Raw genomic sequence first — 26,767 nt, forward strand, 5'->3', positions numbered from 1 at the left:
CACCATCCATAAATCTTATACACCTTCCATAAATATACTTGTTCCATAAATCTTCCCCCCTCACCTTAAACCTATGTCCTCTGGTTCTCGATTGCCCTACTCTGGGCAAGACTCTGTGTGTCTACCCAATCTAATGCTCTCATGACTTTATACATGTCTATAAGATCACTCCTCATCCTCCTGCGCTCCAAGGAACAGAGTCCTAGCTTGTTCAACCTCTCCCCATAGGTCAGGCTCTCGAGTCCTGGCAACATTCTCGTAGAAGTGGTTGAAACTCTCTGCTCTGCTAATCGTTTTATGATTTATAATCAGATTTGAATTTTAATGTTGTGTGATTTTCTCTGCCATTTCCTTTCTAGGGAAGTAGTTTGTCCATTTCTACATCCAACTGAGTAATGGCACGTAAAGAGACCTCACCAAGACTGAATGTCTGTGTTATACGTCTTATTCAGATCTTCCCTCACCACATCCCAGTCAATGTTCCAGGCATCATCGATCTCTGCAGGTTTTGCTTTGTATTTTTCAGCAAACTGCTCATTGAAAGTGTAGAAAACCCTCTTCCAATAGGATGCTGCCTGTGTGGAAATCTCCCGCTGGATGGTCCAGGATTTGTAGTAATCATTGACAGTTTGGTAATCCTTGTAGGGTTTGAATTCTCCATTTGTGTCCTTATTTCTAAACGAAGCATTACCTGCGACTAAAGCTGTGCAGACATCAGTTACAAGACGTTCACTCTTTATCAATCGACAGCCATTGAGTCCTTCAGGTCTGTGCTGCTTACAAGAGTGCTGTGAATGTACCGGGGTCTCTGAATCGCAGAAAACCCCACAGAAAGGACATTTCTTAATACAATTGCATAACCCTTTGAACAGCTCTTCACTGGGTTTAATGGATAATTCTCCAATCTTTGCTTGGACATCCCAGCCTGTTACCTCACTGAGGAGTCTCTGCTCCACCTCTTCAATAGATGGCAGAACTGCTTCTGCCCATTTCTTGCCATCACCATCATTGTGAAACAGAACGAGGTTCATTTCATCTTTGGGCATTGAGATCCTGGTGTTTAACTTCTCAACAAACATGTCCAGGAAGCTCTGAACATTTCCAGCAAAGTTCTGCATCACCGCATGTTTAACAACCTCTTTAGCTTGCCCAGTGATCTGTGTGAGGATTCCTTTAGCCAGTCGGGTAAACGTGCTCTCCCCATGACGTTGTGTCCTGCAGTGTTCAATAACCTGCCGATGGAGCCAGTCTTTGGCCAAATTCTCAAGGTCAGTGATATACCGGTGATAGTCATCAAATGTACCCCTTTGTTTCAAGTGCACCAGGAGGGCCACAGTGAAGTTGTTGCGGAGACTGTACTTTCTCTCAGGGTCATTTTGTTTCATATCGTCCACAATGTTCACACTGAGAGCCTTGAGGGTGGCGTCTATGAGAGCTGGCAAGAAACAAGATTGTGCAAACCGTTGTGCTTGTCTCTGGTTCTCATCCTGCTCTGTGTAAATGTCCATGAAGAGATCAACGTATTGACCCTTCATGTTTTCCAGTCTTTGCCGCGGGTCATGTTTCTGGATGAACCTTGTCTGCATCTCTTGGAATCTTGGTACAGCGTAACCACACAGGTGAAGTTTAAACTCAGCCCTGAATTCCTCACTCATTGTGAAGTTTGGGTGTGAAATATTGTTAATTTTCTCCTGTATAATATTCAAAAGTTCAATACAATATCTAATGTCATAATCCATGTCCATTTTTGTGATGTCACTGATCCATTGATGGCATTCATCCTCGAGGGACCGTGTTATCATTGCTGCCTGATTAACATCTGCTTGGTGCGAGGATATCCCAATTGTGGTTTTAACACGTCTCATCCATGTCGTATTGATGTGTTTCCCTTCAATTTGAAAGCACTGGGTTCCCCGTTTACTGAGAGATTTTCTTTCTAGCATTTTATTAATCACCTTTCCTTGAGCTGCTGTGTGGTCTCTGAGAATATTTTTAATCTCCTGTTCAATGTTTCTTTCTCTGCAGGGCTGATAGTCCAGCTGTGACAGTGTGTCTTGCCACATCTTTCCAAAGGCAGTTTGCAGTTCCTTGTCACCCAACTCCTGATTTGACCCTTTACACTTTAATAAAAGCTCCTTGACCTGTTGTTCGATCTTCTGGTGAAATTTATTCCAACTAGCATCCACTTCCTGCAGTCCCACACGTCTGTTCACAGCATCCCTACATCTCTGCATTGAATCGTACTGAAGCCGTGAACATAAACTGGAGATGCTGAGCTTGAACTCCTCCCTGTATTTCTCCATCAGCTGCACATTATCAGCCCCACTTTCAAACAGAGCTTTTAGTTTATCCAGAGTCTCACCCTCCCTTTTGTTAATCTCCCTCCTGATCTCACGTTCCAGTGTTTGGAGCAGTTGGTTGAGGTCACCACTGGCATTGTTTACTCTGTTTTCAGCCTCATTTCCCCAGGTGTGTGTGTATTGGCAGAGCTCCCACACCCAGCCCTTGTACATCACAGAGAGCTGGTTGTAAGCCTCTGCAAACAGACTGTTCTGGAAGCAGAAAATGAAATTCTCATGTTTCACCTGCTCCCAGAGCCCAGTCACCCATTTGGTGAAGTCTGGGATTGTGAAAGCTCTTTGTTCTTCTTTCTCTTTGAGTAAACATTGAATGAGACTGTTCTTCAGTTGGAAGACATGTTCACTGTAGCCAGTGTTGACGGCAGCCATTGGGGGCGTACCTTGCCACAGACCAGGGATGTACCAGTTGTCCTTGTCAGCATCGTAGTCCATCACATCATGGAACGTTACTCCCTCCAGCTTCTCCAGTTTTGCTGCAGCCTCTGTCATCTTATCCAGCTGTTCCAGGAGTTTCTGACGGCCTCTCAGATTCTGATCGTGTGCACTCACATCCCCAACATTCTGGTGGACAAATATACACTTTGGTCTTTTCCCCGTCTGCTTCATACGGAGTAAGGAATGAACGACAATCTGTAAAATATCTTTCATCTCTGCGATGTTTTCCATGCCTATGTTTACCAACGTTATGTTGCTTAATCCCACCACGAATGTTGCCAGCTCATTGTCGTGTTCATAGCTGTCTGTTAGTGTTGCAAGTTCTGGAGCTCTCAACCCCTCCGTGTCAATGACCAGGATGAAGTCACAGCCCAGCTCCTCCGCCAGGTTCCCTGTGACCTTCATCAGCTGCATGTAGGCCCCTCGAGTACATCGGCCGCTGCTCACAGCAAACCGCAAACAGAACATTGTATTGAGGAGCGTGGACTTGCCCGTGCTCTGAACTCCAATCACTGTCAGCACAAACACTCGGGAAGCACGTCCCACCTTCTCAGCCACTGCTTCCAGTACAGCAGTGATCCATGAAACAGGAACGTTGGAGACGTCTCCATCAATGAGCTCCAGTGGGAACCCATCCAGCAACAGTTCAGCAGCAACACCCGGTAACTGAAGCACATGTGGGTGGATCTGTGTTTGTTGCTTGATGTTGTGTTGTGTCACTGAGAGTTCATAAACCTGGCCCAGTTCCCTCATGAAATGCTCAAGTCCCAGGGAACTATCAGTCATCTTCTGATCCATGTCCTTCAGCTCCTTGACCTTCTGCATTGAGTCTTTGCTCAGTTCTTTATAATCCCTGCGCAACCCTGCCATGATTTCCCTTGATTTACTGTCCAGCATCAGCTTCAGCCACTGCAAGGAAATGGCCCTGTCATCCCCACCAGGACCGGTGAGGTGGTCAATGAACATCTGCATCTCCTCCGACAGGCTCTGTCTGAGCTGAGCTTCCCGGATTCTTTTCTTCTCTTGGTCCAGCTCGTGGTTATACGTCTCTGTGGTTCTGTCCCCACGGAGTTTCATCCGAGACTTCTCTTTCTCAACTTTAGACAGCCCTTGCCAGGGCTCTCCATGAAAGGGCAGCACTCTCTTTTTATACCCAGTGATGTCTGCTGAGTCAAGACTGCTCAGTATTTTGGTCAGGTCCTTGGCCCGTTGTATTTCAGGCTGATGTTCATCGACCTGAATCCCACTTTCCCTCGCAATGTCACCCATATGTTCCAGTCTCAGGAAGCTCTGGTCCCTGTCCCTCATTAGAATCACTTGTTCTATCTGAGAACGTAGTTTTTCCACAAGTTTGGCCTCGTTTACATTTGTTCGAACAATGCATTGTTGAGGTTGTAACTTCAGATCTTTGAACAGTTTCTTTACCTGCTCAGGGGTGATGTGTTTCTCACTGATGTAAGCGTTCACGATCAGAAAGAGTTTTGCCGGTGACTGTGCGAGAGAGGTGAGGAATTCTCTTTCCTTCTCACCGATAACGTCAATGAAAATAAAGAGAGCAGCAGAGACTTTTGCCAGAAACCGAGTGTGTCCCTGGTAAGTTTCAGCATCACCTCGGAGGTTGATGAATGCAGCAGCGTCTGGGAAAATGTCCGTGTTGCTCTTCCCAGAAGGAAGATACCAGCTGATCTCAGCCATCCCATCCGATATCCCACGAGGCACATTCCCACATTCCATCCCGGAGTGCAGGAAGATGTTCTGCTGCAGCTGGGTCTGGCTCAAGGTGAGATTGAGGACTCTGGATTTGGACACCGTGCACCTTCCGAGTCTGAGGAAGGAGACAGTTGGCACGGGTGCTGTCACGATGGGCATCTCCACAACGCGGCTGCTCCCTGTGGGAGATTGTGGGCACCACATTTTAACAATGGGCCTCATGGCCCAGAGGAGAAGGGTGGCACCAGGCCCTTCCATGGGTCCCCTCACCTTGTCCCTGGGGTAACTGTGCCCTTCCGGCAGCAGAAAGGGCAATGCAAGTTGGCACAGAGACATCTTCAGCATCAGTTCCTGCTGGAGAGAGTGGTCGGCACAGAGGAAAATGGCAGCAATGATATCCAGAGGGTTCATCCCAGAATTTCCTGGCTCTTGTGCAAGAAACAAATGGCTGAAATCTTCTACGTCATCATTGTTGTCTTTTGAAGACTGAGTAGGGGGCCATTCAGGATTCCTCGCCAGTGAATTAGCTGAGAGGATCATTTGGAGAAATCTCCAAGGAAGATCTTCTGGTCGAGTTGGTTTGTTGTTGTCCAGTTTACCCCAGGATACCTCCCGCATGGACACCAGTGACAGTTTGTGAGGATAATGATCCTGTAAACCCAAATCCTTCACTAGTTGTAGGGGGCTCCGATTTTCAGCCTGGTTATTTCCAGCTGGTGGAACACCAATCATTCCCTCTGGGAGACCTGGTGAATGCCGGTGACATGGATCCTCTGGTTCCCTGCCGTCTCCAGGGTCAGCCTCCCTCTGTGGTTTGGACGTCAGGTCCTTGGCCCGTTGTATTTCAGGCTGATGTTCATCGACCTGAATCCCACTTTCTCTCGCAATGTCACCCCTTTGTTCCAGACTCAGGAAGCTCTGGTCCCCGTCACTCATCCATGTTACTTGTTGTAATGGAGATTTACATTTTTCTACAAGTGTTGCCACACTTACTTTTGTTTGAAAAACACATTGTTGTGGTTGTAACTTTGCAAAGTTATTTCCAGCTGGTGCAACACCAGCCATTCCCTCTGGGAGACCTGGTGAATGCCGGTGACATGGATCCTCTGGTTCCCTGCCGTCTCCAGGGTCGGCCTCTCTCTGTGGTTTGGACGTCAGGTCCTTGGCCCGTTGTATTTCAGGCTGATGTTCATCGACCTGAATCCCACTTTCTCTCGCAATGTCACCCATTTGTTCCAGACTCAGGAAGCTCTGGTCCCCGTCACTCATGGGAATTACTTGTTTTATCTGAGAACGCAGTGTTTCCACAAGTTTGGCCTCGTTTACATTTGTCCGAACAATGCATTGTTGAGGTTGTAACTTCAGATCTTTGAACAGTTTCTTTACCTGCTCAGGGGTGATGTGTTGCTGACTGATGTGAGTGTTCACTATCAGAAAGAGTTTTGCCGGTGACTGTGCGAGAGAGGTGAGGAATTCTCTTTTTGTCTCACCGATAACGTCAATGAAAATAAAGAGAGCAGCAGAGACTTTTGCCAGAAACCGAGTGTGTCCCTGGTAAGTTTCAGCATCACCTCGGAGGTTGATGAATGCAGCAGCTTCTGGGAAAATGTCCGTGTTGCTCTTCCCAGAAGGTAGATACCAGCTGATCTCAGCCATCCCATCCGATATCCCACAGGGCACATTCCCACATTCCATCCCGGAGTACAGGAAGATGTTCTGCTGCAGCTGGGTCTGGCTCAAGGTGAGATTGAGGACTCTGGATTTGGACACCGTGCACCTTCCGAGTCTGAGGAAGGAGACAGTTGGCATGGGTGCTGTCACGATGGGCATCTCCACAACGCGGCTGCTCCCTGTGGGAGATTGTGGGCACCACATTTTAACAATGGGCCTCATGGCCCAGAGGAGAAGGGTGGCACCAGGCCCTTCCATGGGTCCCCTCACCTTGTCCCTGGGGTAACTGTGCCCTTCCGGCAGCAGAAAGGGCAATGCAAGTTGGCACAGAGACATCTTCAGCATCAGTTCCTGTTGGAGAGAGTGGTCGGCACAGAGGAAAATGGCAGCAATGATATCCAGAGGGTTCATTCCAGAATCTCCTGGCCCTTTCACTTCAAAGAAATCACTGAAGTCTTCATCGTCACTGCTGTGACCGTCTGTGGACTGAGCAGGGGGCCATTCAGGATTCCTCGCCAGTGAATTAGCTGAGAGGATCATTTGGAGAAATCGCCAAGGAAGATCTTCATGTCGAGTTGGTTTGCTGTCGTCCAGTTTATCCCAGGATACCTCCCGCATGGACACCAGTGACAGTTTGTGAGGATAATGATCCTGTAAACCCAAATCCCTCACAAGTTGTGGCGTGTTCAGGTTTCCAGACCAGCTATTTAAAGTTGATGAAAGACTCCCCATTCCCTCTGACTGGGTGAATGTACTTCCTGGGATCTGTAAGCACTTTTCCTGAGAGGTGGTTATTGTCCTGGAATTCCCAGGATGTCAGGGCTCCTGTCTTGTTTGTTGCATTTGGGTGAATCTTCACCAGTTGTACGTTTCTGTCCCAGTATCTACCTTGAGGCCTGAGCTCCTATTCCACAATATCGCACGGTGCCTGGATACTGGCCCAGGATTTATCCAGTTGTCCAGTCTCCTGTCCCGGGATATTTCACAGACACCAGACTGCCAAGTTGTGATGTGTTGGAGTGCTGGAGTTCCTATCCTGGGTTCACAGGGCTGGTCACTTCTTTGGCTCTGACTGATGATCCTCTTGTTGTCCTGGCACCGTGTGTCAAGTACAGTCAGTGTGGGATCACCGTGGGTACCTGGAATTGGTCACCAGAATTATACCTGGCCTTGGAATTGGATTATTATTGTCACGTGTATTGAGATACAGTAAAAAACTCTGCATACAATCCAGTCAAATCATTCTATACATGATACAATGAAGCTTTACAAAAGTACAACGGGTAGCACAAAAAGAAATATACCAGTGTGGAATATAGTCTACCGGGTTACAGTTACAGAGAAAGTGCAGATTAAAATGTGCAAGAACCTCAGTGAGCTATTGCTGCTGGTTTATTATTGGTATTACTGTTGTTAGATTGTGAGACTGGGATTATCCCTTTATTTTATGGGAGGACCATTCAATAATCTGACAGCAGCAGGGAAGTATTTGCTCCTGAATGTGCTAGTATGTGTCTTCATGCTTTTGTAGTCTCTGCCTGACGGAAGAGTGGGAAAAGTGGGAATGACCCTGGTATGAGTGGTCTGATGATGTTGGCTGTTTTCCTAGGCAGCGTGAAGTGTTAATGTAGTCCATGGGGGGGGGTGTCTGATGGATTGGGCTACATCTACAACTCTGTAATATCTTGTGGTTTTACGCAGATAAGTTTCTAAACCAAGTCGTAATACATCTGGATAGAATGCTTTCTGCTGTTTGTCTTTTTTGAGACCATAACTGAAGGATTGTGTATAAACCTGGTGCCCTTGCCTAATGAAAGGTGCACTTTCAATAGAGGGAGTGCATTGAAGATTCTCCAGACAGTTTCCTGGGGTAAAATCAGATAATCCAGGAAGTGCTCAGGAGTTCAGGCAGTGTCTATGGAGAGAGAAACAGAGTCTAAGTTTCAGGTTTACACGGGTTTGTCACATGAGGAGAAATAGAGTAAAGCTGGCCTCTATTCTTGGTGTTCAAAAGACAGCGATCTTGCAGAAACTTGTGAAATTCTACCAGGCTTGGTAGACTGGACACAGGGAGGAGGTTTCTCCTGGCTGTGGTATCCAGGGCCGGGGGCACAATCTCAGAGTAAGGGTGGGCTATAAATGACCAAGGTGAGGAGAAACCTCTTCACCTGGAGGCTGGTGGATCTTCAGAGTTCTCGACCCCAGAGTTCTCTGGAGACTCAGTCACTGAGTTCATTCAAAACAGTGTAGGAACGAACTGCAGATGCTTTTTTCAAATCGAAGATAGTTATAAAATGCTGGAGTAACTCAGCGGGCAGGCAGCATCTCTGGAGAGAAGGAATGGGTGATGTTTGGGGTCGAGACCCTTCTTCAGACTGATGTCAGGGAAGTGGGCGGTACACAGATTGGATGTAGTCAGAGACAGTAAGACTGGTGGGTGCACTGGAAAGGGGGGGGGGATAGAGAGAGGGAAAGCAAGGGCTACTTGAAGTTAGAGAAGTCAATGTTCATAGCGCTGGGGTGTAAGCTCACTCTGACAATGGAGGATGCCCAGGACAGAATGGTCAGTGTGGGAATGGGATTGGGAGGACTGACCTTTCTGTCCTGGGCCTACTCCATTGTCAGTGTGGGAATGGGAGGGGGAGTTAAAGTGTTGAGCAACCGGGAGATCAGGTAGATTTAGGTGGACTGAGCGGAGGTGTTCAGCGAAACGATTGCCAAGCCTGTGCTTGGTCTCGCCGATGTACAGGAGTCCACAGCTGGAACAGGGGAATCAGTGGATGAGGTTGGAGGAGATGCAGGTGAACCTCTGATACAGTAGATGAGGTTGGAGGAGGTGCAAGTGAACGTCTGATACAGTAGATGAGGTTGGAGGAGGTGCAAGTGAACCTCTTGGACCATCTCCGACATCTCCCTACTGTTTCTAGATCTCACCGTCTCCATCACAAGAGACAGACTATCGACTTACATCTACTACAAACCTACTGACTCCCATAGCTTCTTATGTAGGAAAGATCTGGAGATATTGGTTTAAATCGAAGGTAGGCACAAAATGCTGGAGTAACTCAGCGGGTTATCGAAACATATAAGATTATTAAGGGGTTGGACACATTAGAGGCAGGAAACATGTTCCCAATGTTGGGGGAGTCCAGAACAAGGGGCCACAGTTTAAGAATAAGGGGTAGGCCATTTAGAACGGAGATGAGGAAAAACTTTTTCAGTCAGAGAGTTTTGAATCTGTGGAATTCTCTGCCTCAGAAGGCAGTGGAGGCCAATTCTCTGAATGCATTCAAGAGAGAGCTAGATAGAGCTCTTAAGGATAGCAGAGTCAGGGGATATGGGGAGAAGGCAGGAACGGGGTACTGATTGAGAATGATCAGCCATGATCACATTGAATGGCGGTGCTGGCTCAAAGGGCCGAATGGCCTCCTCCTGCACATATTGTCTACTCCTGCACCTATTGCCTATTGGGTCAGGCAGCACCTCGGGAGAGAAGGAATGGGTGACGTTTCAGGTCAAGACCCTTCTTGAGACTGATGTCAGGGGAGGGGGTGGGACAAAGTTAGCATGTAGTCGGAGACAGTAGTGGGAGAGAAGTCGGAGTCGAATGTCGTCGGAGACATCACGCTGATAAATCCCCAGGGCCTGAAGGTCTGCATCCCAGAGTACTTAAGGAAGTGGCTGTAGAAATCGTGGACACATTGGTGATTATTTTCCAATGTTCTATAGATTCAGCATCAGTTCCTGTGGATTGGAGGGTAGCTAATGTTATCCCACTTTTTAAGAAAGGAGGGAGAGAGAAAACAGGAATTTATAGACCAGTTAGCCTGACATCAGTGGTGGGGAAGATGCTGGAGTCAATTATAAAAGACGAAATTGCAGAGCATTTGGATATCAGTAACAGGATCATTTCGAGTCAGCATGGATTTACCAAGGGGAAATCATGTTTGACTAATCTTCTGAAATTCTTTGAGGATGTAACTAGGAAGATGCAAAGGGGAGAGCCGGTGGATGTGGTGTACCTTGACTTTCAGAAAGCCTTCGACAAAGGTCCCACATAGGAGATTAGTGGGCAAAATTAGAGCACATGGTATTGGGGGTAGGGTTCAGACATGGATAGTAAATTGGTTGGCAGACAGAAAGCAAAGGGTGGGGTAAAGGGGTCCCTTTCAGAATGGCAGGCAGTGACTAGTGGGGTACCGCAAGGCTCGGTGCTGGGACCGTAACTATTTACAATATACATTAATGACTTGGATGAAGGGATTAAAAGGACCATTAGCAAATTTGCAGATGACACAAAGCTGGGAATTTAGAAGGGTGAGAGGGGATCTTATTGAAACATATAAGATTATTAAGGGGTTGGACACGTTAGAGGCAGGAAACATGTTCCCAATGTAGGGGAAGTCCAGAACCAGGGGCCACAGTTTAAGAATAAGGGGTAGGCCATTTAGAACGGAGATGAGGAAAAACCTTTTCAGTCAGAGAGTTGTAAATCTGTGGAATTCTCTGCCTCAGAAGGCAGTGGAGGCCAATTCTCTGGATGCTTTCAAGAGAGAGCTAGATAGAGCTTTTAAAGATAGCAGAGTCAGGGGGTATGACGCAGTGGGATCCGATTCTGTCTCGTGTTCGCGAATACATCATGAGCGGGTGGCCAGACAAACCACCAAATGATGATTTCAAGCCCTACTTCAGTCGCAAAGTGGAGCTGAGCGTTCACGAGGGTTGTCTTCTCTGGGGTAGTCGTGTTGTACTACCACCCCAATGTCGCTCGCAAATGATCGAGGAAGTGCATGATGCCCATCCGGGTATTGTGAAGATGAAAGCGATCGCTAGAAGTTGTGTGTGGTGGCCTGGAATCGATAAGGACAGAGCACAAAGTCCGAGCGTGTTCAGAATGCCAAATGCATCAGCGGGATCCGCCCAAAGCACCATTGCATTCATGTGAGCATCCTAGTCAACCGTGGTCGCGAGCTCATGTCGATTATGATATGATATGAGCTTTATTGTCATTCGGTACCGAGATACCGAACGAAATTACATTTCCAGCAGTCACAAAACACAGCAAAAAAGAAAAAAAACACAAGATACACGACCCCAACACAAACATCCATCACAGTGACTCCAAACACCCCCTCACTGTGATGGAAGGCAACAAAACTTCCACTCTCCTCCGCCACGCCCACGGACAGACAGCTCGACCCCTACCGAGGCGACTGACCCGCACAGCCCCCGCAAGGGGATGGAAGTCCCCACGGCCAAGCCGCACCGGGCACTGAAACGTCCCGCGGCCGAGCCGCACACCGGGCGCTGAAACGTCCCGCGGCCGAGCCGCGCCGGGCGATGTTAGGTCCCGCGGCTGAGCCGCACCGGGCGCTGCTAAGTCCCGCGGCCGAGCCGGCGATGTTAAGTCCAGCGGCCGAGCCGCGCCGGCGATGGAAGACCCTGCGGCCGAGCCGCACCGAGCGCTGAACCGCGGCGGAGCCACGCCGGGTGATGGAAGGCCCCGCGGCCGAGCCGCACCGGGCACTGTTAAGTCCCGCGGCCGAGCCGCGCCGGCGATGTTAAGTTCAGCGGCCGAGCTGCGCCTGGCGATGGAAGGCTCCGCGGGCGATGGAAGGCCCCACGGGCGATGGAAGGCCCCGCGGCCGAGCCGCGCCCCGGGGAAGAGACCTAAAAAAAGAAAGGTTTTCCCCACCCCACCCCACCCCACACCTCCCACACATACACAGCCAAAAACAAAAACCATCCCAACACCAACACACAAACAAAAAAGGAAAAAAGACAAACAGACTGCCAGCGAGCCGCAGTCGTTAGGCGCCGCCAACACGTGACACGGCCCGGTACCGGCCCGGTACAGGGAAAGATATTGCTTGTTCTCATCGACGCATATTCAAAGTGGATTGAAGTGCATATCACACGTGAATCAACCAGTGACGTCACTATGGACAAGCTTCTCTTCGTGTTGGCGACACATGGCCTTCCGCATACACTGGTTTCTGACAACGGCCCATGTTTCACTAGCGAAAAGTTCGCAAAGTTCATGAAAGCGAATGGTATTCGTCATGTCAAAAGTACACCATACCATCCAGCAACCAATGGTCTCGCAGAGCGCGCCGTGCAGACGGTGAAGGCAGCGCTCCGCATGATGTCGGGACCGCTACAAACGCGTGTCGCTCGATTCCTCATCTCGTATCGTTCAACGCCGCAAACTTCTACAACGCAAACGCCGGCTGAAATGCTGAAGAAAAGGAAAATTCACACGAGTTTCAGCATCGCGGTGCAAGATGAAAGAGCGACCATTGGTGACAAACAATTCTCGCAAAAGTTGCACCACGATTCGCGCCCAGCTCGCGAATTTGAGGAGGGAGAGAGCATGCTAGTGCGCAACTACACGAGAGGGAAGAAATGGGTACCAGGATGCATCACAAAGAAGCTAGGTCCTGTCTCGTACCAGGTCGAGGTTCACGTCAACTGGGTAGAAATCTGGAAACGTCACACAGACCAGATTCGGAAACGCAAAACCGACTCTCCCACAACCAATGAAACGGGAGATTCGATATATTTCGACATGGGAACGCCCACAGTGAGCGATGAAGACGTCAACGAAAGAAGCGTTGCACAGGAAAACGTCAATGAAAGCAACCACGATGACACCATCGAGGACGTGACATCAGAGCGCAACGAAGGAAGCAATTCAGGGCATAAGCAGTACCCAAAGCGAAATAGGAAGCGACCCGATTACTACGGATTCTGAAAACGGACGATTTTGACAACGGACTTGACTATACGGACTCGGTTATGTGGACAATGTAAACGCAACGAAAATTTGGTTATCATTAATGAAAAGGATTGTAGCATGAATACTCTTATTTGGCATTTTGGGGTGGTTAGGTTATTTGGTCGATAGAATTACATTGAAAATGATACATTCAAAATACGAATTAGATATGTAAACTTTGATTTGGATTTAATTGGATACAAAATGATGCATATTTTTGGACTTACTTAAATTGGGTTTTGTTATAGAAAAATAATTTGGAAACATAATGGATATAAAGATCATTATGATATTGGATTGTTTTATACGTATTAGTATGCTTTAGATGGAAGAAAAGTATCACAATTCTAAGGTGGGAGATATGTGATATGTGATATATTCATGCAACAATATGGTAAAGCTGTACACGTGCAACAATATGGTAAAGCTGTGCCTGCGCATTGCAAAAATACACAGAGTTAAAATGGCGATCTTGTGTCCAGACTTGTGTTGTTTTGGTCTCCCATTCAATGCGTGTTTTTGAGAATGATACTGAGTAGAAAGTATCAGTCATAGTGTCATAGAGCACGGAAACAGGCCCTTCGGCCCAACTTGGCCATGCCAACCAAGATGTCCCATCTACACTGGTCCCCCCTGTGTGCATTTGGCCCATATCCTTCTAAACCTTTCCTATCCATGTACCTGACTAAATGTCTTAAATATTGTAACAGTACCTGCCTCAACTACCTCTTCAGACTGCTCGTTCCATACACCCACCACCTTCTGTGTGAAATAGGTACCCCAGATGTTTCTATTAAATCTTTCCCCTCATGTTCTTATACACCTCTGAGTGTCTGAGTACCTCTCATCCTCCTGTGCTCAAAGGAATAAAGTCCTAGACTGCTCAACTTCAATCGGATCGAAAAAAACACTAGGGTTCCCCTAGAGGTTCTGAGAGAAATCCCCCCCGCGCGCCCTGGAAGTCTCCACGAAAATGTGGCACCTAGGCTAGGCAAGGCAGCCAATCTCAACCTCATTGGGACTTCCACGGCCAATTTGTCAATTCGGCCGCTAGAGGTCGCTAGAGGTTCTGCGAGAAATCCCCCGTGTCCTGGAAGTCTCCCCGGAAATGTGGCACCCAGGCTGGGCAGGGCAGACAATCTTGATCTCATCGGGACTTCCAGGGCAGATCGGTGGGTTGCATTTGCAACCAGTGGCCGGGGCTCTGGAACTCCAGCCCAGCTGGAGCCAGCACATCTATCCCCATAGCCGATTTCCCTGACCTGCTGGATAAACCAGCAAAGCTCTGGAACCAAGAGTGCCAGAAAATCAGTGGTGGAACTGTAATGAGTAAATATGAAATTTAAGTGCAAGATTATATAACTAAATTAATTAAGACAGGGTTAAAATATAAAACAGCAGAAAAGCCAATTACCACCTTTTTGGGCTGATTATCAATTGATGTGTAAATTTACTTCAAAATGTTATTACTATACAGTTCGCACTGTCACCCAACTTTGTATCATCCGCAAATTTGCTAATGTTACTTTTAATCCCTTCATCTAAGTCATTAATGTATATTGTAAATAGCTGCGGTCCCAGCACCGAGCCTTGCGGTACCCCACTAGTCACTGTCTGCCATTCTGAAAGGGACCCGTTAATCCCTTCTCTTTCTTTCCTGTCTGCCAACCAATTTTCTATCCATGTCAGTACCCTACCCCCAATACCGTGTGCTCTAATTTTGCCCACTAATCTCCTTTGTGGGACCTTATCAAAGGCTTTCTGAAAGTCCAGGTACACTACATCCACTGGCTCTCCCCTGTCCATTTTCCTAGTTACATCCTCAAAATATTCCAGAGGATTAGTCAAGCATGGCATCATCGCTGGTGATAGTGTGGCCTTCCCTGATGAACAATGCATTCTATGCTCGCTTTAAGAAGGCCAACAGGTTGAGGACATCCATCCGTCAAACCCAAGTGTGCCTTTTCCCACGGTCACTGTTGGTGAAGTAAGATCAGGTGAACCCACGGAGAGCAACTGGCCTGGATGGAGTCCCTGACCATGTCCTTAGGAACTGCGTGGACAACTAGCGGGAGTGTTCACCACCATTTTCTAATCTCTCCTCATTCCTGACGTACCCATCTGCTTCAAGAAGACCACTATCATCCATGCCAAAGACCAGCAAGATCTCATGCCTTAATGATGACTGTCCAGTGGCCCTAACATCCACCATCATGAAGTGCTTCGAGAGGATGGTTATGGTACACATTAACTCCAGCCTACCAAACAACCTTGATCCACTGCAGTTCACCAACCGCCACAACAGATCCATGGCTGATGCCATCTGCCTGGCCCAACACTAACCCATGCTGACCAACAATAGAACTATGGCCACTGGTCCCAAAGTGTTTCCCCGAGACATCTCCATCACTTGCCCTGCCCTATTTCACAAGAGTAGATCAAGTTTGGCTCTCTCCATAGCAGGTCATCTATGTAGTACATGAATGCAGTTCCTGAACACTCTTCATTTCCACCCATCGATGCCCTTAACACTTTGGTAGTCCTAGTCTGTATTAAGAAAGTTAAAATGTCCTATTATCACTCCAAAGACGTACAGGTATGTAGGTTAATTGGCTGGGTAAATGTAAAAATTGTCCCTAGTGGGTGTAGGATAGTGTTAATGTACGGGGATCGCTGGGCGGCACGGACTTGGAGGGCCGAAAAGGCCTGTTTCCGGCTGTATATATATGATATGATATGACCAGTCTGCTGTTTATACAACTCTCCACAATCTCCTGCCATATTTTTGTTCCTCTAATTCCTGTTGCTTATTTGGAGGGCTATAGAACGGCTTCAATGAGATGATCATCTCCTCCTGATTTCTCAGCTCCCCCCATAAACCGGGTTGTACAGGAGTCCCTCATGGCCATCCTTGTCTCAAACAGATGCACCATGCTGCTTATTGCATGGGTGTGGTCTCTCAAAGGGGAAAACACACATGTGGCACATCTGTAGCGTTACAGTTGTCTCTGCTGCACATAGAACATGCAACACTACAGCACAGGAACAGGCCTTTCGGCCCACATTGTCTATGCCTTACTTGATGGCAAGAGGAATTCTCTGCCTCAGAGGGCAGTGGAGGCCAAATCACTGGATGGATTTAAGAGAGAGTTAGATAGAGCTCTAGGGGCTAGTGGAATCAAGGGATACGGGGAGAAGGCAGGCACGGGTTATTGATTGGGGACAATCAGCCATGATCACAATGAATGGCGGTGCTGGCTCGAAGGGCCGAATGGCCTCCTCCTGCACCTATTTTCTATGTTTCTATGTTTCTATAAACAAATCTCAGCTGCCTGCACATAATCCATATCCCTCCATTCCCTGCATGAGCCTATCTAAAAGCCTCTAGATGCTACGATCATTGCTGCCTCCACTAGCAGCCCTTGTTGCACTTTCCAGGCACACACACCCTCTGAGTAAATAAACATCCCACACATCTCCTGTATGCTTTGCCCCTCTAACCTTAAACCTCTGACCTCTAATCTTTGAAATATCCACCCTGGGGACAAAGATTCTGACTGTCTAACTTCTGTATGTCTCTCATAATTTTATTTACTTTTATCACATCTCCCCTCAAATTCTGATGCACCAGAGAAAACAATCCTGGTCTGTCCAAACCCTCCTTTTAGCTAATACCTTCCAAGTGGAAGTCATCAGTGGAAGACACCAGCAGGGTGCCTGCGATCCCAGAGAGTCAAGGGGTGGAAGTTAATGCAATGGCGATTACTGAGGAGAAGGTGTGAGGAAAATGAACGGTCTGAGGTTGGATAAATCACCTGGACCGGATGGACTGCACCTCAGGGTTCTGAAGGATGTGACCTCAGAGATTGTGGAGTCAGTATTTGTGATATTTCAAGAATCACTAGAGTTAGGAATGGTTCATGAAGACTGGATAATTGTGAATATCACCACGCTGTACAAGAGGGGAGCAAAGCAGAAGAGTGGAAACTATAGGCTGGTTAGCCTGACTCCGGTGATATGATAAAGGGGATGTAAAAGTGGAGAGAGCATTGCCTTATTTGTGAAGGACATAGTCATTGCACAAACTAAAGGGGTACCATTTTCACACAGCTTTTCAATGTTTAAATATCTATACAGCGTGGAAACAGGCCCTTCAGCCCAAATCGTCCATGTGGGACCAAGTTGCAAACTGAGTTCATCCCAGAAGCCCGTGCCTGGTCCATGTCTCTCCAAACTTTCCTATCAATGTACCTGTCTAAATATCTTCAAACATTGTTATCCTCGAGAGGGAAGGTGAGCAGCCGGAAGTAGTTAAACATAGAAACATAGAAAATAGGTGCAGGAGTAGGCCATTCGGCCCTTCGAGCCTGCACTGCCATTCAATATGATCATGGCTGATCATCCAGCTCAGTAACCTGTACCTGCCTTCTCTCCATACCCCCTGATCCCTTTAGCCACAAGGGCCACATCTAACTCCCTCTTAAATATAGCCAATGAACTGGCCTCAACTACCTTCTGTGGCAGAGAATTCCACAGACTCACCACTCTCTGTGTGAAGAAATGTTTTCTCATCTCGGTCCTAAAAGACTTCCCCTTATCCTGAAGCTGTGACCCCTGGTTCTGGACTTCCCCAACATCGGGAACAATCTTCCCGCATCTAGCCTCTCCAACGCCTTAAGAATTTTATATGTTTCTATAAGATCCCCCCTCAGTCTTCTAAATTCCAGCGAGTATAAGCCTAGTCTATCCAGTCTTTCTTCATATGAAAGTCCTGCCATCCCAGGGATCAATCTGGTGAACCTTCTCTGTGCTCCCTCTAAGGCTAGAATGTCTTTCCTCAGATTAGGAGACCAAAACTGTACACAATACTCCAGATGCGGTCTCACCAAGGCCCTGTACAACTGCAGCAGAACCTGCTCCTATACTCAAATCCTCTTGCTATGAATGCTAACATACCATTCGCTTTCTTCACTGCCTGCTGCACCTGCACGCTTGCTTTCAATGACTAGTGCACCATGACACCCAGGTCACGTTGCATCTCCCCTTTTCCTAATTGGCCACCATTCAGGTAATACTCTGCTTTCCTGTTCTTGCCGACAAAGTGGATAACCTCACATTTATCCACATTATATTGCATCTGCCATGCATTTGCCCACTCTCCTAATCTATCCAAGTCACTCTTGTAATGTAAGCACAAATGAGGTGGGTAAGAAGAGGAAGGAGGTTCTGCAACATGAGTATGGAGAACCAGGCAGGAGGCTGAACAGCAGGACTTCTAGAGTGGTTATCTCCGGGTTGCTTCCAGTACCTCGTGCTAGTGAGCGTAGGAACAGGGAGATAGGGGATCTGAATGTGTGGCTGAGGAGTTGGTGCAGGGGCAGGGATTCAGGTTTCTAGATCACTGGAATCTCTTCTGGGGCAGGAGTGACCTGCACAAAAGGGATGGGTTGCACCTTAATTAGCTGGGTTTTTTTAACTAATGTTTTTAAGTTAATAAAAACAAAATGTTTTTATTTGGCAGGCATTCTGGCAGGCAGGTTTGCTAGTGCTACACGGGTGTGTTTAAACTAAACTGTGGGGGGTGGAGTAATCAACGTGGAAGCGTATGTGTGCAGCTAACGGGAAAGAGAGTGTAGGAAAAGTCACATTTAATCTAATAGGGCAGGGGAATGGGAACCAATGCAAGGAGGCAGAGGGACATAAAAGGACAGAAGCAAAAGGTAGAAGGGGGATAAGTAAAACTAACCTGAAAGCTTTGTGCCTTAATGCGAGGAGCATTCGTAATAAGGTGGATGAATTGAATGTGCAGTTTGTAGTTAAGGGACATGACTTAGTTGGAGTTACGGAGACATGGCTCCAGGGTGACCAAGGCTGGGAGCTAAACATGCAGGGGTATTCAATATTCAGGAAGAACAGACAGAAAGGAAGAGGAGGTGGGGTGGCACTGCAATGGGAGAAGAATGCAATAGCAAGGAGAGACATTAGCTTGGATACTGTAGAATCTGTATGGGTAGAACTGCGAAATAGCCAAGGGCAGAAAACGTTTGTTGGAGTTGTGTACAGACCACCAGACAGCAGTAGGGAGGTTGGGGATAGCATCAAGCAGGAAATTCGGGATGCGTGTAGCAAAGGTACAGCAGTTATCATGGGTGACTTTAATCTACATGTAGATTGGGCCAACCAAATTGGTAGCAGCACTGAGGAGGAGGATTTCCTGGAATGTATACGGGGTGGGTTTTTAAACCGATATGTAGAGGAACTGACTAGAGGGCTATCCCAGACTGGGGCTGTGTAATGAGGAAGGATTAGTTAGCAATCTTGTTGTGCAGAGCCCCTTGGGCAACAGCAGGCATGTGAATTTACCACGTTTCCGCGGATTTCCGCTTTTTAAAAATTCATTTTCCACGCTTTTTGCATGATTTCTGCGTTTTTCACTTTGTCAAAATCACGTTTACCATCAGAGAAATCGGATCGAAAAAAGAAAGAATAAAACCCGATGTATAACACGAGGGTTCCACTAGAGGTCGCTAGGTGTTCCGTAAGAAATAGCCGCTAATCATTGAATTCCGGACAAAATTACGTGAGCCCACTTGAAATCACCGCCCTGGACGTCTCCCCGTAAATGTGCCACCTAGGCAGGGCAAGGCAGCCAATATAATAGAAAATAGGTGTAGGAGGAGGCCATTTGGCCCTTCGAGCCAGCAGCGCCATTCATTGCGATCATGGCTGATCGTCCCCAATCAATACCCCGTGCCTGCCTTCTCCCCATTTCCCTTGATTCCACTAGCCCCAAGAGCTCAATCTAACTCTCTTAAATCCATCCAGTGATTTGGCCTCCACTGCCCTCTGTGGCAGAGAATTCCACAAATTCACAACTCTCTGGGTGAAAAAGTTTTTTCTCACCTCAGTTTTAAATGGCCTCCACTTTATTCTAAGACTGTGGCCCCTGGTTCTGGACTCGCCCACCATTGGGAATATTTTTCCTGCATCTAGTTTGTCCAGTCCTTTTATAATTTTATATGTTTCTATAAGATCCCATCTCATCCTTCTAAACTCCAGTGAATACAAGCCTAGTCTCCAATCTTTCCTCATATGACAGTCCCGCCATCCCAGGGATCAACCTCATGAACCTACGTTGCACTGCCTCAATTACAAGGATGTCCTTCCTCAAATTAGGAGACCAAAACTGTACACAATACTCCAGATGTGGTCTGACCAGGGCCCTGTACAGCTGCAGAAGAACCTCTTTACTCATATAATGAAATCCTCTCGTTATGAAGGCCAACATTCCATAGCTTTCTTCACTGCCTGCCGTACTTGCAAGCCAACTTTCAGTGACTGGTGTACAAGGACACCCAGGTCTCGCTGCACCTCCCCCTTACCTAACCTAACTCCATTGAGATAATAATCTGCCTCCTTGTTTTTGCCGCCAAAGTGGATAACCTCACATTTATCTATATTATACTGCATCTGCCACGCATCTACCCACACACTCACCCTGTCCAGGTCACCCTGCAACCTCCTAACATCCTCTTCACAGTTTACACTGCCACCCAGCTTTGTGTCATCCGCAAACTTGCTAGTGTTGCTTCTAATTCCCTCTTCCAGATCATTAATATATATGGTAAACAGTTGCGGCCCCAACACCGAGCCTTGCGGCACTCCACTCGCCACTGCCTGCCATTGTGAAAAGGACCCGTTTACTCCTACTCTTTGCTTCCTGTCTGCCAACCAATTTTCTATCCATGTCAACATCCTACTCCCAATACCATGTGCTCTAATTTTAGTCACCAATCTCCCGTGCGGAACCTTATCAAAGGCTTTCTGAAAGTCTAGATACACTACATCCACTGGCTCCCCTTCATCCATTTTACTTGTCACATCCTCAAGAAATTCCAGAAGATTAGTCAAGCTCTCAGTAAAACAAGGCACAATCTGGGCAGAGGTCACACTGAGTACCTTAAAGATTGTAATCTCTGTATTGCTTCTGGTGTCACATGCTCCTGAATATAGGAATACAAAGATAGGCCAGATGAATGTGTGGCTAAAGGGGTGGTGTAAGAGGGAGGGCTTTGGATGCTGGGACATGGACATTTGTGGAGTGGGTGCAGCCTCTACTAGCAGGTCAGTTTGCACCTGAATGGGGCAAGGTCCAATATCCTCGCTGGCAGCTTTACTCCTGTTGTTGAGAAGGTTTGAAACTAATTTGGTCGGTGGAACTGGGACTTAGACTAGATGTGCGATTGGGGGTAAGTTTCAGTCAAATGTAGAAACACTAGGTAGAACACACATGGGAATGGTGTTGTACATGGTCAGATGAGAAGGTCAAATTGCATCTATTTTGTTGTGAAGATTCTGACCAGTAAAGCAGATGAACAGCATGTGGGTATATAAGAAAATAACTGCAGATGCTGGTACAAATCGAAGTTATTTATTCACAAAATGCTGGAGTAACTCAGCAGGTCAGGCAGCATCTCAGGAGAGAAGGAATGGGCGACGTTTAGGGTCGAGACCCTTCTTCAGACTGATGTCAGGGGGGCGGGGCAAAGGAAGGATATAGGTGGAGACAGGAAGATAGAGCGAGATCTGGGAAGGAGGAGGGGAAGGGAGGGACAGAGGAGCTATCTAAAGTTGGAGAAGTCAATGTTCATACCACTGGGCTGCAAGCTGCCCAGTCGAAATATGAGGTGCTGTTCCTCCAACTAGTCCACCTATGGATGGACCATGCTGGGCGTAGTCCGATGGAATGGTCAGATAAATGGGTGAAGGGTCCGTTGGTGAGCACTTTGGCATTAGTGGCCGTATCTCAGTAAGTTTCTAAGTAGTTGTGGGAACATATAAGGATAGATTTATTCACAAAATGCTGGAGTAACTCAGCAGGTCGGGCAGCATCTCAGGAGAGAAGGAATGGGTGACGTTTCGGGTCGAGACCCTTCTTCAGACTGATGTCAGGGGGGCGGGACAAAGGAACGATATAGGTGCAGACAGGAAGATAGAGGGAGATCTGGGAAGGAGGAGGGGAAGGGAGGGACAGAGGAGCTATCTAAAGTTGGAGAAGTCAATGTTCATACCACCGGGATGCAAACTGCCCAGGCGAAATATGAGGTGCTGTTCCTCCAATTTCCGGTGGGCCTCACTATGGCACTGGAGGAGGCCCATGACAGAAAGGTCAGACTGGGAATGGGAGGGGGAGTTAAAGTGCTCGGCCACCGGGAGATCAGTTTTGTTAATGCGGACCGAGCGCAGGTGTTCAGCGAAGCGATCGCCGAGCCTGCGCTTGGTTTCGCCAATGTAAATAAGTTGACATCTAGAGCAGCGGATGCAATAGATGAGGTTGGAGGAGGTGCAGGTGAACCTCTGTCTCACCTGGAAAGACTGTTTGGGTCCTTGGATGGAGTTGAGGGGGGAGGTAAAGGGACAGGTGTTGCATCTCGTGCGGTTGCAGGGGAAAGTGCCCGGGGTTGGGGTGGTTTGGGTAGGAAGGGACGAGTGGACCAGGGAGTTACGGAGGGAACGGTCTCTGCAGAACGCAGAGAGGGGAGGGGATGGGAAGATATGGCCAGTGGTGGGGTCCCGTTGTAGGAGACGGAAATGTTGGTGGATGATATGTTGGATCCGCTGGCTGGTGGGGTGGAAGGTGAGAACGAGGGGGAATCTGTCCTTGTTACGAGTGGGGGGAGGGGGAGCAAGAGCAGAGCTGCGGGATGTAGAAGAGATCCTAGTGAGAGCCTCATCTATAATGGAGGAGGGGAAGCCCCCTTTTCTGAAGAACGAGGACATCTCGGAAGCCCTAGAGTGAAACACCTCATCCCGGGCGCAGATGCGGCGTAGACGGAGGAATTGGGAGTTGGGGATAGACTTTTTGCAGGGGACCGGGTGGGAAGAAGTGTAGTCCAGATAGCTGTGCGAGTCAGTGGGTTTATAGTAAATGTCCGTCACTAGTCTGTCTCCTGTGATGGAGATGGTGAGGTCCAGAAACGGGAGGGAGATGTCAGAGATAGTCCAGGTATATTTAAGGGCAGGATGGAAATTGGAGGTGAAGTGTATGAAGTCAGTGAGTTCTGCATGGGTGCAAAAGGTAGCACCAATGCAGTCGTCGATGTAGCGGAGGTAGAGTTTGGGGATGGGGCCAGTGTACGTCTGGAACAGGGATTGTTCGACGTACCCGACAAAGAGGCAGGCGTAGCTAGGGCCCATGCGAGTGCCAACCCGGACTACCGTCTCCAACACCCAACCCGGACTACCGTCTCCAACTCAGCTCCGTTTTCAGACCTCCCAATTCGGACCCAACCCGGACTACCGTCTCCAACAGACCATCTGCCACTTCTCTGAACAGTTTTACCACAGCCACTACATATAAGGATAGTCTGAGTTGAGGGAAGGCTAATTGCAAACACTGCACTATTCCTGTACTAGATTTATGTAAGTTCTGTAATGAAATATTTAGACAGGACTAGTTAAACATAAAATCATAGACATGAAGTAGCTACTTGCAGGTAAAGGTAGACACAGTGCTGGAGTAACCCTAATGCCTCCAGAAAGCGTAGCAGTAGAATGGAAACTATAGGCTGGTTAGCCTAACTTCGGTGATTGGTAAGATTTTAGAGTCTACTATACTGAGGTGGAAAATCTTTCCTGCCGGCCTCTCCCGAGGGAGAGTGTGTCACTCACCTTAGCCCCATGCCACCAGCGCTGCAGCCAGAGCGAGCCGTGGACCCAAAACCTCTCCTGCATTAGTCTAGCACTCTCCCCTCCCCCACTCCCCACCCACCGTCACTCCCCCTCCCCCCCCCCCCCCCCCCCACCCACTCATCCACGCCATCCCGTTCGGACCCGTTGTGTTCTGCGTAAGTACAGGGGCTCCTCAGCTTCCAATGGGGTTCCGTTCTGAGAAACCCATCGGAAACCGAATGTATTGCAAGTTGAAATGCATTGAAAACGTGTGATCACGTGTCCAGAAGCGAGCGGCGGCTTGCTACGGGTGGCTGCCGTTTGCACCATCACAAAGGCCAACTATCGCAAGTAGAACCTTTGTAACCTTGGGAGTACCTGGTACTTTAAATTCAACTCCCCCCACTCGGGCGACACCTATTAGATGAACGGGAACCAACTGAGCAGGCGCGGACGCGTTGGGTTCCCATTGTGACGTTGAACAGGCGGGCCCGTTAGGTTCCCATCGTCATACGCGGGTGACGGCCAAAGGGAGATGGAAAAGTGATTTTTTCAAACTTTAAAAATTGATTTTGAAAGAATAAAAAGTGAAAAAAAATTAATATAACATTTATTTGAAGCCCAGGACAATGGAGTGCAAGGTGGGCCTAACATTATGGCGCTATCGTATACCGTTTTGGCTGTATTTCCGGTACAAAAACATGCAAATATACACACATGCAAACAAGATGAGAGTTTTAGTAATATAATAGATATTATCGGGACATTCATAGTCACGTGTGTGACCAAAATTATGAAAAATTGTGGAATACATCTCTTCTAATTCTGAAAGCATACCAGGTATATTGTTTTGTATTGTATAAATGGCTTATATATGTCAAAGTTTATTAAGTGAAATTTTTATGTGTTACTAGACTGAGGTGGACACGTTGGGCCAAATCTCTCCTGCGGGCCTCTGCTGGATGGGCGAGGGGGAACAGGGGAGGGGAGGAGGAGCCACTCACCTCGGCCCCGAGACCCCTGCGATGGAGCTTGAGCGAACCGTGGACCCAAAGCCTCTCCTGAATTGGTCTAGCACCCTCCCCTCCTCCACTCTCCCCCCACTGACACACTCACCCACTTCATCCCCCCTCAACCCCCCTTATACCCCCTCCCCCCCCACTACACCCCCTCTTCCCTCTCCCCCGCACCCTCTCACCCACTCCATCTCCACAACCCCCCCTTAAAACTCCCCAAAACCTATCTTGCATTGGTCTAGCACCCTCCCCTCCCCACACCCTCTCCACTCCCCCCAGTCCCCCCTCCCCTACCGGCCACTCCACCCACTGCCCTCCCCCCAGCCCCACTGCCCTCCTCCCCATCCACACTCACCCACCCACTCCCCCCCACCCCCACCCAAATTCCCCCCACCTAATCCACTCCCCTCTCCCCTACTCCCACCCCACCTCCACTCCCTGTCCCCTCCCCCACCCCAACTCCTCCTCCCTCACCGTCCCACTCCCTCTTCCCCTCTCCCCAATCCTCCTCTCAGTCCTCCCCCCTCCTCCACCTCCACCCTTCCCCTCCCCCAGCACCACTCCGCTACTCCCCATCCGCACTCACCCACACACTCCCCCCACCCCCACCCGTCCCATCCCCCACCCAAAATCCCCCCACCTAATCCACTCCCCTCCCCCCACTCCCACCCCACCTCCACTCCCCATCCCCAGCCCCTCCCCTCCCCCACCTTCACTCCCCGTCCCCTCCCCCCCACCTCACCTCCACTTCCCCCCCCCTCCCCCCCACTCCCACCCCACTCCCACCCCACTCCCACCCCACTCCCACCCCACCTCCACTCCCCGTCCCACTCCCTCCTCCCCTCCCCTCTCCCCCAACCCCTCTCACTCCTCCCCCCTCCTCCACCCCCACACTTCTCCACCCCCATTCCCCAACCACTTCCCCCACCCCAACTCCCCTCCTCCCCTCCTCCCCACCCCACTCACCCACCCATCCCCACTCCCCTCCCACCGCAACCTCCCATCCCCTCCCTCCCTACCCATCCCCTCCCTACCCATCCCCTCCTTCTCCCACATGCCCCACCCCCTCCCCTCCTCCCCACCACCCTCCCCTGCCCCCCCCACTCACCCACCCATCCCCTCCCCTCCCCCCACCCCTCCCCTCTCCTCCACCCCAACTCCCCCCTCCCCTCCCCTCCTCCCCACCACCCTCCCCTGCCCCCCCCCCCACTCACCCACCCATCCCCTCTCCTCCCCCCACCCCTCCCCTCTCCTCCTCCCCACTCCCCCCTCCCTCCCCCCCTCCACCCCCCACTCACCCACCCACCCATCCCGTCCAGACCGGACCCGTTGGGTTCTGCGCCTGTATTGTAAGTGGAGATGCATTGAAAGCGCACGACGGCTGCTGCGGGTCCCTGCCGTCTGCACCATCGCAAAGGTGAACTATCCCACGTCAAACCATCGTAACTCACCTCCGATCACACGATCTCACCGCTCCCACTCTACCTGTCCATCCTTCTATACCTCCGTCGTGCCAATCCCACAGCTACTGCCGGTCTCCGTCCCCTCTCTTGGCCTTACCTCTCACGAGAGTAGTGTCTGTGGCTCCGATCACACGATCTCACCGCCCACACTCTGCCAGAAATAACATTGGAAGGTGAGTGAACTGAACACCAGAGACAGCACTGAATAAGTGTAACGCAGACCAATAGACAGCAAAACGCACAGTGACTGATTACCAGCTCCTTCCTTCAGTGTCCCGGACAGGTGAGTGGCTGCTTCAGGTTGTCAGTGTGACTTCTGCCCAGGTTGTGCCTTGTTTTACTGAGAGCTTCAGTGCTTTCAGCCTTGGCTTTTCACACAAACCATGCAACCCTATGGGGTTTCAGAATTCCATAACAAGGAGAGGCTGGGGATTTTATTCATGGATCATTGGAGGTTGAAGCGTGACTTTACAGAAGTTAATAAAACCATGAGTGGCAAAGATAAGGTGGATGTTCACAGTCTTTGGATGGATGCACCCATTCCAAAGTCTCCATATCTTTCCTGTAATGGGACGATGAGAACTGCTCGCGATACTCCAAATATAGCCTAACCAAAGTCCTCTAAAACTGCATTATAACTTGCTGACTCTTACACACTGTTTG

The 26,767-nt window shown here is 48.9% G+C and overlaps 2 protein-coding genes and 1 long non-coding RNA gene across 3 annotated transcripts in view; 1 reads left to right on the top strand and 2 right to left on the bottom strand.

Moving 5' to 3' along the window:
- LOC144595594 (uncharacterized) overlaps positions 1–26,428 on the bottom strand; it is an 80,408-nt gene extending 53,980 nt beyond the window's left edge. Inside the window, exons 1-2 of the long non-coding RNA XR_013547516.1 lie at positions 26,347–26,428; positions 26,202–26,255 (exon numbers count right to left, since the gene is read on the bottom strand). This is a non-coding gene — a long non-coding RNA (uncharacterized LOC144595594). The remainder of the gene's footprint in view (positions 1–26,201; positions 26,256–26,346) is intronic.
- LOC144595331 (retinol dehydrogenase 11-like) overlaps positions 1–26,767 on the top strand; it is a 379,579-nt gene that overhangs the window by 160,213 nt on the left and 192,599 nt on the right. The window lies entirely within an intron of this gene.
- Positions 299–6,908, bottom strand: LOC144594949 (interferon-induced very large GTPase 1-like). The gene has a single exon (XM_078401922.1). It carries the CDS (start codon positions 6,906–6,908, stop codon positions 414–416), a length of 6,495 nt encoding a protein of 2,164 aa, XP_078258048.1. The 3' UTR covers positions 299–413.

This window comes from Rhinoraja longicauda, chromosome 1 (assembly GCF_053455715.1).
Source record: "Rhinoraja longicauda isolate Sanriku21f chromosome 1, sRhiLon1.1, whole genome shotgun sequence".
In the NCBI taxonomy this organism is placed as follows: Eukaryota; Metazoa; Chordata; class Chondrichthyes; order Rajiformes; family Arhynchobatidae; genus Rhinoraja; species Rhinoraja longicauda.

Bases quoted from the DNA above. Each gene is read 5' to 3' on its own strand.
- LOC144594949 (XM_078401922.1), bottom strand. From the start codon at position 6,908: ATGGGGAGTCTTTCATCAACTTTAAATAGCTGGTCTGGAAACCTGAAC.